We start from the raw sequence: 12922 nt of genomic DNA on the forward strand, positions 1-12922 counted from the left end.
CCTGGACATTAGGCTTCAACATGGCAATTCTGGGGGGGACACATTCAGTCCCTCGCAGGAAGGGCCGTGAGGAGGACTCCAGCATGTGGGTGAGCAAGGGCTTCCGGCCGCCCGTGTCTGTGCTGGGGAAGCTGTCTGCCTCTCTGCACGCCCCCTCAAATAAATAAATAAACATTAAAAAAATATTTTACTGCCTCAGTCTTGGGGCTTCAAGCCCGCCTCTTGCTGCCTAGGTCCTGGGGTATGACAGATCCTGTGGCCCCCACAGCAGCCTTGTCCTGTGACCCCCTCCCCCTCAGTCTAAGAGGAGCCCTCCCCACTCACCCCCCGCATGGAATTGTTGAGGCACCACCAGCACAGACAGCGGGGTGGGGGTGGAGTGTGGTGTTCGGGTTTGGGAGAGAAAATTGATCTCCTTTTTTTAAAAAATTTTTTAATGTTTTATTTATTTCTGAGTGAGAGAGAAAGACAGTGTGAGCAGGGGAGGGTCAGAAAGAGAGGGAGACACAGAATCCAAAACAGGCTCCAGGCTCTGAGCTAGCTGTCAGCACAGAGCCCGACGCGGGGCTCGAACTCACGAACCGTGAGATCATGACCTGAGCCGAAGTTGGAGGCTTAACCGACTGAGCCCCCCAGGTGCCCTGAGAAGATTGATTTCCAAATATTCAGGTCCTCTCTCCTCCTGCAGCCTGGGGCTGAATATCTGTGTTCCTGGCGAGGCCAAAGCCCTGGGAGGCCCACTGCCCTCCCCCCGCAGAGCCCGGATGCTTCCCGCCTCTGAGTGCTTCCCTGAGTTGAGACTCTGGCAGGAAGGGGACAGCGCACAGTGTGCTGTTTGTCCTTCTGGAAGCATCAGCTGCTCCCCAGAGAGTTCCCAGATCTCCCAGTCAGGCCGCAGAATGTCCTGAGTTCTCGTTGTTTGTGGAGCGGTAGGTTGTTGGGTGCTTGTGGGGGAAGTACAGAAAGTTCTCAGAAGCCTGGCCCCCGAGGACTTGATAGCATCCGTTATAACACGCTGACGAGGGGCCTTTGGTATTGTGCGTTGTATCTGCACACAGAGAACGAACGGGCTGGTTTTGAAGACAAGGGGCTGTGGATCGAGGTGGGGAGAGCACGTAGATGCAGGTCACCAAGCTCTCGCTTCTGTTAGCAACAGTTTCCCAAGGCCATTTTCTTGAAATGACACATCATCTCTTTTGCACTGATAAGCTTGGTCCGTTTCATGTGCTGTGTGCACGTGTGTGTGCATGTGTGACGCAGGATCCAGTTAGCAAAGGGCCGGTGGGAAGTTTAAACGTCCAGCAGGCTGGAAGGGCAGAGCAGGGAAGGGCATGAGTTCCGTGGAAGCGCCCTGTGCTCCCATCCCAGCGTGTTTCTGCCTGGCTACAGAGGCAGCCGCTGAAACGGACCGCCAGTCAGCAGAAAGCTGGTTTGCAAGGACGATGCAATGCTCGGGCTTGCACGAGGCAGAGGAACCAGACGGTTTTGAGTGCCCCAGAACCCCTTTTACGGCCTGACCCACCTTCAGTGTCCTGGCCTTGGGACTGCCCCCCCCCCCCCCCACGGCAGCAGGCTCCCCTTTCTGTCGCTGATGGTGCCCTCACTGCACGTGTCTCTTGTGTCCGCCAGGCTGAGGTATGCGCCGGAACCGTGGCAGAGGTGATCCAGTCTGTGGTCAACGGTGCGGACGGCTGCGTGTTCTGCTTCGGCCACGCCAAGCTGGGTGAGTGAGAGCTTTCCTTGTTTCTGCCCTTTGTATTCCCAGCCACACGGTCTGTTCGTCTGTCCGGGTGCCTGGGGTCTGCGTCTGCAGATGAAGGGAAGGTGTGGCCTTTCAGTGCTGCCTGGAGTCACCAGTCGCCGGTGGTGCTGCTGAAAGACACTGTCCGTCTGAAGCGGACACCCAGCACCTGGGAAGGGGGTGGTGGGGTCCTTCCCACTTGGCCCAGGTCGGGGCCATGCCCAGAAAGCCAGCAGGAGGAGGGACCCGCACGGAGCAGGGGCTCTTGGGTTCAGGGCGGTGGATGGAGCCCTCCAGGCAAAGCCCGGAACCATGTCAGGACCTGTCTGGGGAGCGACCTTGACTCCCAGCCTCCGACCTTTGCCGGAGCAAGAAAGGAGAAGCAGGGTCAAGGGGGTCAGGGGAGCACCCAGACGGGGGTGCGGAGGGTTGGACTCCCTTAGGGTGTCTTCTCACTCCTGGCCTGTGGCCTTCCGCTCAGCAGGCCTCACTTCCCATGCTGGGCAAGTTGGTGATTTGGGGAGCTCCCAAAGCGCCCCTGTGCAGGGAGCGAGGCCCGCCGTAGGCCCGGACAGAAAGCTCATGTCAGCCCCCTTCTGTCTTCTTCATCTCTGATCAAAGCAGCAATCCAGATCTTAATAGACTTTGCTTGCGCTATAAAAATAGATGCAGCCTTTAACTTGAGGAAGGATATAAAGCGTAAGTACGAGCGTGCCATCTGCGGGTGGTGATAAAAAGGGCCGCGCTGGCGATGAAAGATGTCTGCCTGCCCACCGCCTGTAAAACAGGGCAGCCATCGGACGGCGTGGGAAGTTTCGGTCCCTGGGGCGAGTCGTGACTTAATCCTGTCTGGGCGCTTACATTCTTTAGTTCGGCCATTTAGTCTGTAGCCCCAGGAAAGGCTTACCGCCCCTTCGCCTCTTCCTCCCCTTTCTCCCCTTCCCTGTGGGAGGGGGACACTCAGACCGTTTTCCTTACCCCCCAGGCAAATCCTACACCATGATCGGAAAGGACGACTCCATGCAGAACCTGGGCATCATCCCCTGTGCCATCTCCTGGCTCTTCAAGCTGATAAACGAGCGCAAGGAGAAGACGGGGGCGCGCTTCTCCGTGCGCATCTCCGCCGTGGAAGTGTGGGGCAAGGAGGAGAACCTGAAAGACTTGCTGTCCGACGTGGCCACGGGCAGCCTGCAGGACGGCCAGTCCCCGGGCGTGTACCTGTGCGAGGACCCCATCTGCGGCACGCAGGTGACTGGCTGTGGAGCTCGGGCGGGGCGGGCGGGGAGCCAAGGTGGCTCCTCGCTGGGGAGATTCAACCCCGGGACTCGCCTCACATGCCACCGGGGAAGGCTTGTGAGTGTTTACTTGGAGGTGGACGGGAACTTTACGGCCTGCCCAGGGCCATCTGCCCCTAACCTAAATATTTGTACCTCGGATCTCACTGACAATGAGCAGGAGCCGCAATTGTTGTTGGAACCCGTTGGGCGGCGGGGAATGGAATTCACTTTCTTTACGCCCCTCTCAAGAAAAAAAAAGAAAAAGAAAAAAGAAAAGTACAGTCTTTCTTTTGTTTAACGACAAGCCGAAATATTTACTGCTCGGCACAAATAGCTCCAGCCATTACTGGCGCTGTTTACAGCTCTATAAATGGTGTTTCTGGTACTGGTTTATGGCCGGATGAGTGGTACCGTAGGAAACGCTCATAACCGCTTTCTAATTAGAGCCATGAAATAATTGCTGGAGCTGGGGAAGCCCAGGGAAGCTCCAGCCCACCTTCGCAGGAGGGGGTGTGTGTTCTGTGCGTCTCTCCCTCGCTGGCTGACGGCAGGTGGAGCGAGTCTGGAGCTCCCTGGTTCCTATCGAGAAGAATCCACCCTTCCGGTCTCCTGCTGGCTATATTTCCTGATTTTTTCTGATAGGTGTTCATTTTGAGGAGCACCTGCCTTGTCCCAGGTGGGGCTGTTTTCTCGGGTGAGGACACCCCCATCACACCCATCTGTGATGGCCGTGTCCTTCCCCGGCTCAAAGCCCCTCAGATCCTTCCATTTCCGTTATGAACTCTCCATTGCAAACCTCCTCATGATGTGCAAGGTCCTACATGACCAGCCCCCTGCCCACCTTTCCAGCACCATCTTTTGCCACTCCTCTTTATTTTTTTAAATTTTTAAAGTGTTTTATTATTTATTTTTGAGAGAGAGAGATGAGTGCCAGCAGGGAAGGGGAGAGAGAGGGGGAGACACAGAATCGGAAGCAGCTCCAGGCTCTGAGCTGTCAGCACAGAGCCCGACGCGGGGCTCGAACTCACAAACCGTGAGATCATCACCTGAGCTGAAGTTGACGCTTAACCGACTGAGTCACCTAGACGCTCCTCTTACCACTCCTCTTAAGTTACATGTAGGTCCCTAAAAAAGCAGAACCCCTCAGAATTCACTGTGCATATGAATCACGGGAGATCTTGTGAAAATGCAGGTTCTGGGTGAGTCTGTCTGGGGTGGGGCCCCTGTGTATGAGTTGGTGACGAGCTTCCCGGTGATACAGCACACTTTGAGTTGCAAGGCACTCAGCCGCCAGCCATCCTCCCTCTTACTCCACACATCTGCCCCTCCCGCTCTTCATCTGGCAAAGTCCCTGTCCTTCAGTAGCAGCCGGATGCCACTTCTTCCAGGAAGCCCTCCTACATGTTTCTCCTCGGTCAGTTGTGAGCCTGGTTGGTTCTCTAACAAACCGTGGGTGCCACGTCCGACTAAGATCGGCTGTTGGTAGTTTTAACAGATGCATCAGATACCCCTTGGGGGTGGAATCTAGTCAGAATCCAAACCAATTGGTCATGCAAAGCTTCATCCAGCAGTCCTCAAACTGTCGTCTTCCTCAGTCACCTGGGGAACTTGGTAAGCACGGCTCACCTGGCTTCACCTCTAGAATTTCTTATTCAGTAGGCTTGAGATAGGTCCCCAGACCGTGCATTTTGAACAAGTTCCCATGTGATGTCAATGCTGCTGGTCTGGGGACCACACTTTGAGACCCATCACTTCTGAAGCATCACAGCACCTGTGGGAGAAATCAGTGTCACCTCGCCCGCTCTTCCCTCTCCAAGAACCACCTGGATGTTCAAATATGCTGTAGCCTCTATTCATCTTTGTAACTCTACTGATGAGGCCCCACTTGGGCGAAGGACCTGGTTAACTGAAGGCTAAGTAGAGATCAGCATCCTCTTTATTTTAACTCTTCTTGTTGAAAAATGGTAAAAAAAAAAAAAAAACCCAAAAAAATTCCTTTACCTTTTTTCCTGCCATAGTAATTCACAACCATGAACACAAATACAACAGAGTCTCTCTTTGAAATTGGAGGCTTTTGAAGGTCCAGATTCCAAAAATTAGATTTTTCAGAACTATAAGTGCAATCAGAGTCAGAGTAAGAAAGTGTCAGAATGTGTACCAACCCCAAGGCACATACCACAAACCATTTCTTTGAGTAAACCAGATGTTTCCTTTTCTCCCTGCCCCCCAAAAAAGGGTGTTAGTCAAGTTATGATAATATCATCCTGACTAAGGTTGACTCTGATTTCCAAGGACTCTCATAGGATTTGGACACATGGCCCACCCTGCTTTCTTAGTTAATAAGTACCATGACTGTGAATTTGGGGATTAAAGATAAATTAAACAGTAGAGATGAGACAGTCAAGTACGTTGGGTGTTTTCATGCGTCTTTTACACATCTCGTTTAAGATGATGCCAGTGTGGGACGCCTGGGGGGCTCAGTCGGTTGAGGATCCAACTCTCAGTTTCGGCTCAGGTCACGATCTCAGGGTTTTGTGAGTTCGAGCCCCATGTTGGGCTCTGTGCTGACAGTGCAGAGCCTGCTTGGTATTCTTTCTCTCTCTCCCTCTCTCTGTCTTCCCTTCCCCCCTTGGCACTGTTTCTGTCTCTCTCAAAATAAATATACTTCCAAAAAATCCAGAACTGTAGTCCGTGTAGGCTAAAATGGGCTTTAAAGAGCTGGAGAGGTTGGGAGTGGGGTTAAAGCTAACCAACTCCCATGCTGTCTGCACTGAAATCTGGTTTCGCAATCCACCCATCTCCAAACATTCTAATCTCTGAGAGCAGGAGGGTGTCACGTCCCCCATGTCCTTTTAGGTAGATGGGTCACTGAGGACGGGGGTTTGCTGTCCTCTGCAGAGATGGGGCTGGGCTCCCTGCCCCCCCCCCACCCCACCACCATTTGGATACAGCCATTTGCCCATCACACCTGCTATTACTTAAACTGTGAAACGATATTCCGTGCTGCACATGTGCTCATTCTGAACTTCCAGAAATGGGTTGACTGAGATTTGCGGAGGAGCACAGGCCGTTGTTCTGGAAGGTTCTACAGAACAGAGAACCGGGTGTGAGGGGCATGCTGGCCCTCCACAGGCTGAGGCCTTAGCTCTAGGCTTGTGTCTTCCAGCTGCAGAACCAGAGCGAGCTGCGGGCGCCCACGGCGGAGAAGGCCGCCTTCTTCCTGGACGCCGCCATCGCCTCGCGCCGCGGCAGCCAGCAGGACTGTGACGAGGAAGGCCACCGGAACTCGCACATGCTCTTCACCCTGCACATCTACCAGTACCGCATGGAGAAGAGCGGGAAAGGGGGAAGTAAGTGGGCCCGTCTCCGCCCGCCGGGAGACCCGCCATCGAGGGCCACCGTGACCCTTTATGTTTTAGTTAATTTTTTTAACGTTTATTTATTTTTGAGAGAAAGAGACAGAGCATGAGCAGGGGAGGGACAGAGAGAGAGGGAGGCACAGAATCCGAAACAGGCTCTAGGCTCTGAGCTGTCAGCAAAGAGCCCGACCCAGGGCTCAAACTCACAAGCCAGATGCTTAATGGACTGAGCCACCCAGGCGCCCCTCATTTTTTTTAAAGTAGGCTGCATGCCCACTGTGGGGCTCGAAATCACTCCCCTGAGATTGAGCGTCGTGTGCTCCACCTACTAAACCAGCCAGACACCCCTGACCCTTTTATTTTTAAACGGGGTACGATTTCACCGGTATCCGGTTTGCGCTTCTGGAGCTCCAGACAAGTATCGAGTCTGGGCTGCAGGTCACTGTTGAGCCGTCCAAGGGAGAAAGGTTCGCTCTGGCGAAGGTCATTTACAAATGTAACTACTGCCGGGGGAAGGTGAGTGAGGACAAACTGGAAGCCGGAAAACAACCATTTCATAGTACCCTTTTGTTCACAACCTTTGCAGGTGATCCTCATGAAAGACTAATATTTACGCACCAGGCACCCTGATGATATGTTATTAATATCATATTAATATTGAGTCCCCTATATGGACCAGGAAGGAACAAAGTGATGTTTTTAAAATAATCTAGAAATCAGACTCTTTTAGAATTAAACAGATGCCGGCTGCCTCCATCCCTCGGGTGATGCTGGTCACTGGGAGGAGCCCGGTCCCCTCGGGGCCACGTACTTGAAGTCGGCACTGACCTCGGCACAGTGGTCTTCCCTTTGCCTGCTGGGTCGCGCTCGCTCCACACACTGGGGAGTATCTCAGAGGGGCTCTTGGACCGAGGGCCACGTGCTTTCAAGGCACCTGGCACCCCAGTGCCCTCTGAATGATTGCCCCAAGGACCCTGGGACAATCCCAGGAAAGCTAACAAGAGCCCTGAGTAGGAGGTGAACCTCCGTGCGTGGAAACTGTGAGGCGAATCGACTAACACAGAGACCGTCCACAAACCTAATTCTTGGTGGAGCCTGGGGCTCAGGCATCCAGCTGGGATCTGGGGAAGGGCTTCCCAATTCTCCGCAAGTCCTGTTGCCCAAGGCGTGGAAACCAGTAGCCTGGAGCTGGTCTTGGGGCTTCTCTCACCCCCAACAGAAGCTCTTTCCTTCCCTAATCTCCACGTTCCTGCTGGCTCGGTCTCCTGCCCTCTTTCCTCCTCCTTAATCGTTAACTTTTTAAATGTTTACTTATTTGTTTTGAGAGATATAGGGGACATGTGCGTGCGCACGTGAGGGGGGAAGGGGCAGAGAGAGAGAGAGAGGGAGAGAGAGAATCCCAGGCAGGCTCCGTGCTGTCAGCGCAGAGCCCGACACAGGGCTCGATCCTACGAACAATGAGATCATAACCTGAGCTGAAATCAAGAGTCGGACGCGTAGCCGACCGAGCCACCCAGGCGCCCCCGACTATTGTTATTTTCCTTCAGGTTTAATGAAGTCTGATTTACATTAGGTAAAGGTTGCCCCCTCTTGTGAGTTACTAGAGGCGTTTTGGCAAATCAGTACGGTTGTGTAAGCACCGACCGTCTCTTTTTGCCCTTTCTGGACAGTCCTCTCACCCCCACCTCTCGCCTCTGACACCCACTGACCTGATGTTTGTCCTTTCACTGTTGCCTTTAGCCAGACATTGCATGAATGGAATCACATGGTCCCCATGCGGCTTTGCGTATCCAGCTTCTCCGATTTAGCATAATGTATCTGAGGCTTCTCCATGGAGCTGTGTGTATCAGTTGCTTGCTTATTTTTCTCGCTGCCCTCGCCTTTACTTTCGGCTGAGCCTGGACACTTGCCACTGCCCCTCCTCCTGCCCCCTGGCCTGAGATCTCACCGTACACCCTGTCCTGGGGCTGAGGGTCCACACGGCAGGAAGGCTCAGGTGGTCAGCCCTGGCTGCTCGCTGCGCTGGCTGCTGCCTGGGGGTCTGGAGACACTGGCGTCACTTGCTGGGCACTGGGTGCCCCTGGAGATGGACCAGCCGCAGCCCCAGTGTCTCCTGGGAAACCGGCCAGGGTCGTGAGGGGGTGGGGATGAGGTGATGAGCAAAATTGTTCGAATGGGAAATCTTCAGGGGAGATTGATTCTCAGTGAAGGGCACATGCCATGTCCAGCACTTCCTTTTAGGAAAGCTTTCTCAAAGAAGGAAACAAGGGATCAGGAGAGGGATGAGAAGATCCAGACCTTTAAAATTCATAACAGAAGTGTATCCGCCTAACGGTCTGGGGGCCGGCTTTAAATCCTGCCCTCGCTGTTTTCTCTAGATTGTGTCTGAGCAGTATGAAATCTGAGAAATGCCTTATTCTTTAAGGCTTTTTTTTTTACGTTGTATTTAAGCTTTATTTCTTTTAAGCTGTTTTATTCTTTTAAGTCAATAGTAACGGAAATAATCAGAGCCTGTCAGCCGAGAGCGACTCGCCACAGAGCCGAATTCTCAGCCAAATTGCTTCCAAATGGTACTGAGCGGGGTCTCGGGAGATGGGGTAATCTCCTCCTTCGAGGTTTTGAAACCAAGCTGAAAACATGGGGTTTTAGTTCACTCGTGTGTGTGTGGGTGTGGGTGGGGGTGTGGGTATGTGTGCGTGTGTGTGTCTGCAGCTCTGCCCTCAATTTAGAACCTGAAAGTAGGGAAGAATCTTGAAAATAAACCGTTAATTAAATTGCTTCAACTGTAAGAACTTAAAATTCAGCCTCACAGGAGCATGGGCTGGGACACCCCCTCAACCCCTCGAGGCTCCAGTGCTCTGCGTGTCCTGGGCACTTTCAGGATATTTAACATCCCCTTCATCTTTCTGTTTATACCTTGTGAAGGCAGATCGCTCTTAAATAATACATTCAGGGTAAAGGAAAAGGCGAGTGCCATTAACAGCTCCGCAGACTTCCTGTAGGGACTTTTTAATGTATCTGCAGGTGAGAAGGGGAGAGGGTCCATGGGGCACCACCTACCTGCTGTGGCACCGGGCTTCCTGGGGGGGCGAGGGGGGGGAGAAGCAGAGGAATCCAGGCCCGAATGGGCCAGCCTCTAGCCCGCGGCACACTTGACTTCTGTGAATTTGTATCTGTTTAAGATATAATGAGATTGGAGTGTTGTTTAAAATGGGAAGTTTTGTTTACTTAGTACAGATAAGTAATAATCCCTGTGGCCCTGGCAGCCAGAACTCAATTAAAGGAAGGTTCGTTAATTAGTTACCCTGCAGGGAGGCAAAGAGCAGAGTGTGTGGCTGTTCACTGGCCATTAGAGGCTCAGACGCTGCATTCAGAGAGGTGTCTGCCGTAGGAACTAGACGTGCCGTGTGCATACATGCACCTGAGTCTTACACATATGGATTTTATACATACATGTGTGTACATATGCATGCACACATAAGTACACATAAGTAAATGGACAAAAAAAAATTTTAACATTTATTTTAGAGAGAGAGAGAGAGACAGAGTGCGAGCAGAGGAGAGGCAGAGAGAGAGGCAGACACAGAATCCGAAGCAGCTCCAGGCTCTCAGCTGTCAGCACAGAGCCCGATGTGAGGCTTGAACTCACGAACCATGAGATCATGACCTGAGCCAAATGTCAAGCGCTTGACCTACTGAGCCACCCAGGTGCCCCTGGACAAAAATGTTTTAAATGTGTCCAGTCATGATAGAAAATTCTACATTGATCTATTACTGTTTTGCACACATCATTAGGTTAAGCTTAAATATTTCCCTGTTTCATTTTTTTTAATGAATTTATTTGAGAGAGAGACAGTGCACATGAGCGGGGGAGGGGCAGAGGGAGAGGGAAGAGAGAGAGGATCCCAAGCAGAACCCACACTGTCAGCGCCAGAGCCCGATGCGGGGCTCCAGCTCACAAACTTTGACGTCCTGACCTGAGCTCGAACCAAGAGGTGGAGGCTTAACCCACTGAGCCAGCCAGGCGGCCCACATATTTCCCTATCTGAAAGGCTTTGGGAAGCCTCATGGGGCTGATTCTCCACCTAGCCTAGAGCCTTCCCCTGCTTTGCTAAGCTAATCTGTAAAGGCTGAGAAAGCTCCGTGGGAATTCCAGGATCGGGGAAGAGACCCTAAGGCCCTAATGATCAAGAGCCGTTGCCCCTGAAGATGGGTCTATAAGGAGTCCGTCCACTCTGGGTTTAACTCAAACGGAACGTGTGCTGTATTTTCGAAAAACTCAGCGCGTGTCTCTGTTCCCTAGCTTAGCTGTGTTTCTGGAAGAGAAGGACCACCCTGTTATCTTTCACACAAGCCGACAGCGTGAGTTCAGAGAAGCTGCTCACGCTTCTCTGAACACAGTCCCGTGATGGTCAGTTGGGAAATTCAAGAAGGACAATCCTGTAAAATGACACGTTCACGTCCTGAACATTTTCTTTCAACTTAAAACGTACAACTGTGTATTTATTCGTTGATCTTCTGATAACAGGGCCGTGGCTTTCTCTTCGAGATGAGGTCTCAGCTTAAATAAAGTTCTGGCTTTTAGAAAGCATGCCCATATTAATGGCCTGGTTTTTGCGTTAAGTGTCTTCTGAGCGAGCCAAGAACTTAGAAGATACTTGTGGAGACTGCGGTTTTAGACCTTTTGTAGATTAAGTTTTCTCCCACTCTGTAATTTCTCATTTCCACCTAATTTGGTGTCTCTTTAAAAAAAACAAAACAAAACAACCCAACTCATTTTGATCACATCCTTCCAAAGCATGGAGTTCAGTTTTTGAGGAAACATTAGCTCCGTTATTGGTTTGCATAAGATTTGAGTCTATTTTTATCTATAATAACAAGTGGCATAATTAGGTCCAGGAAGGAGCCCAGCTGCCCTGTTAAGGATACAGCTCATTTGCGGGCAGCAAAAGAGCACAGACCAATGAGAAAACAGCCAGCAGTGGCCCACACCCCGAGGACGTCAGCAGGCGTGCCTCACAGGTGACGGCCAGGTGGCAAGGCAGCCACTCCCAAACTTGACTGCACCTGAGAGTCACTTGGGGAACTATGCAGTGAATGCCAGCGCCCACGGTGCACTCCAGGCCAGTTAGATTAGGAAGTCTCCGAGTGGGAGCCAGGCATCCATATTTTTTTAGGTGACTTCTCGGTGATTTTCCAAGGCAATTCTGATGTGCCCCAAAGTTTGAGAACCACTAAGTTAAGGGAAGGTGAGGTCAAACAGCTTCTACATACTTTACGGTTAGCTCTGGGTTTTCCTCTTAGATTTAGCATTAGTTTTCTAGGAGATGTTGGGCAATATTTTAACACCTGTGAGCTTCATTTTCATCATCTACGAAACCAAGCCAATTCTTGCCTTGCGGGATTGTTGTAGGAATTGAGTGGTAGGAGAGTCACTCAATGAATGTGGGTTAGGAGAGTGGCCCAGAAATAGGGCAAAGTTAGCAATACTTACCGTGTGGGGAGTAAGGCACAGAAGTATGTTGGTTTGGCCAAGCTCTAGACTTAACCTGTACGTAGGAAGAGTGTGAATAAAGGCTGGCTCAAGGCAGACTGAGTCGTGGTCCTTTCCCCCTGCAGCTGTGACCCCAGAAATGTGACAAGCGGATGAGCAATCTGCTTCCTACCTGCTGGTGGCGTTCATTGACACAGAACTACTTTCTCGCCAGCCATCTGCAGTAATGTATATTCTTGCCAATAGCAGATGGCCCGTGCCTGCTCACCTCGTAGCCTTCCAGATTCAGCACCACGTGTGGACTCCAGAATGCTGTGGCCATTGGAACTTGGACAGAGCCACTTTTCCATTGTCTGAACAAGACTTCCATTTTGAGTCATGCAGGTGTAATTATAGTTATTTTATAAGGTTCTTCCCTCAACACAGTCTAAACTGTGCTTTTGTTCTCTGTGCTCTGTTTCACTACAGACACATTACGCATTTTATTCCATTACATCAAATGGACTGTTAGAGTCTGAAAGTCCAAACTGGCCCGTCTTTAATCTATGGCACACGTGGAATATCTGAGCTGCTCCCGTCTATATAATTAGGTTGCAAAACAGGCGAGAGTTTGCTTTAAAAATAACTATTTTCCTCGCCTGCTGCCGTGACCCAAACTTGCATGATACAAAATGGGATAAGAGGGAAGTTACAGAGTATATCTTCCCTTGCAAGGGTTTTTACTGGGGACAGTGGAAGGTAAAGAAAATGAAGCGTCCTTGATGTGAACGAGACTTGGCCACAGACCTGCCAGAGTGCCTGACGCGGCTGACTTGAAATGCTGCACCCTCTGTAAACACTCATCACCTGTTTTTCGAAGTCTTCGATGTGGAAATTGCGGGTGAGGCACGGTAGAGGGCAGGTTGGGGTTAGGACCGTGGTTCCTACAGTGTCTTCATCCTAAAGCACGAGCAGTGGCTCGCCCTCCTATATCCGTGCTCCTGTGGGCTCTGCCTGCAGATATCTGGTCACCCAGAGACAGGCTACACGCCCGTCACATGTCCTCCAGGAC

At 51.6% G+C, this 12922-nt stretch overlaps 1 protein-coding gene across 1 annotated transcript in view; it reads left to right on the forward strand.

Annotated features, from left to right (window-relative positions):
- KIF26B (kinesin family member 26B) overlaps positions 1-12922 on the forward strand; it is a 464415-nt gene that overhangs the window by 381896 nt on the left and 69597 nt on the right. Inside the window, exons 7-9 of the mRNA XM_039237500.1 lie at positions 1630-1723; positions 2727-2989; positions 6185-6368. Of these exons, the coding sequence (XP_039093431.1) occupies positions 1630-1723; positions 2727-2989; positions 6185-6368 (541 nt within the window). The remainder of the gene's footprint in view (positions 1-1629; positions 1724-2726; positions 2990-6184; positions 6369-12922) is intronic.

This window comes from Hyaena hyaena, unplaced genomic scaffold (assembly GCF_003009895.1).
Source record: "Hyaena hyaena isolate Hyena2069 unplaced genomic scaffold, ASM300989v1 scaffold_127, whole genome shotgun sequence".
NCBI lineage: Eukaryota > Metazoa > Chordata > Mammalia > Carnivora > Hyaenidae > Hyaena > Hyaena hyaena.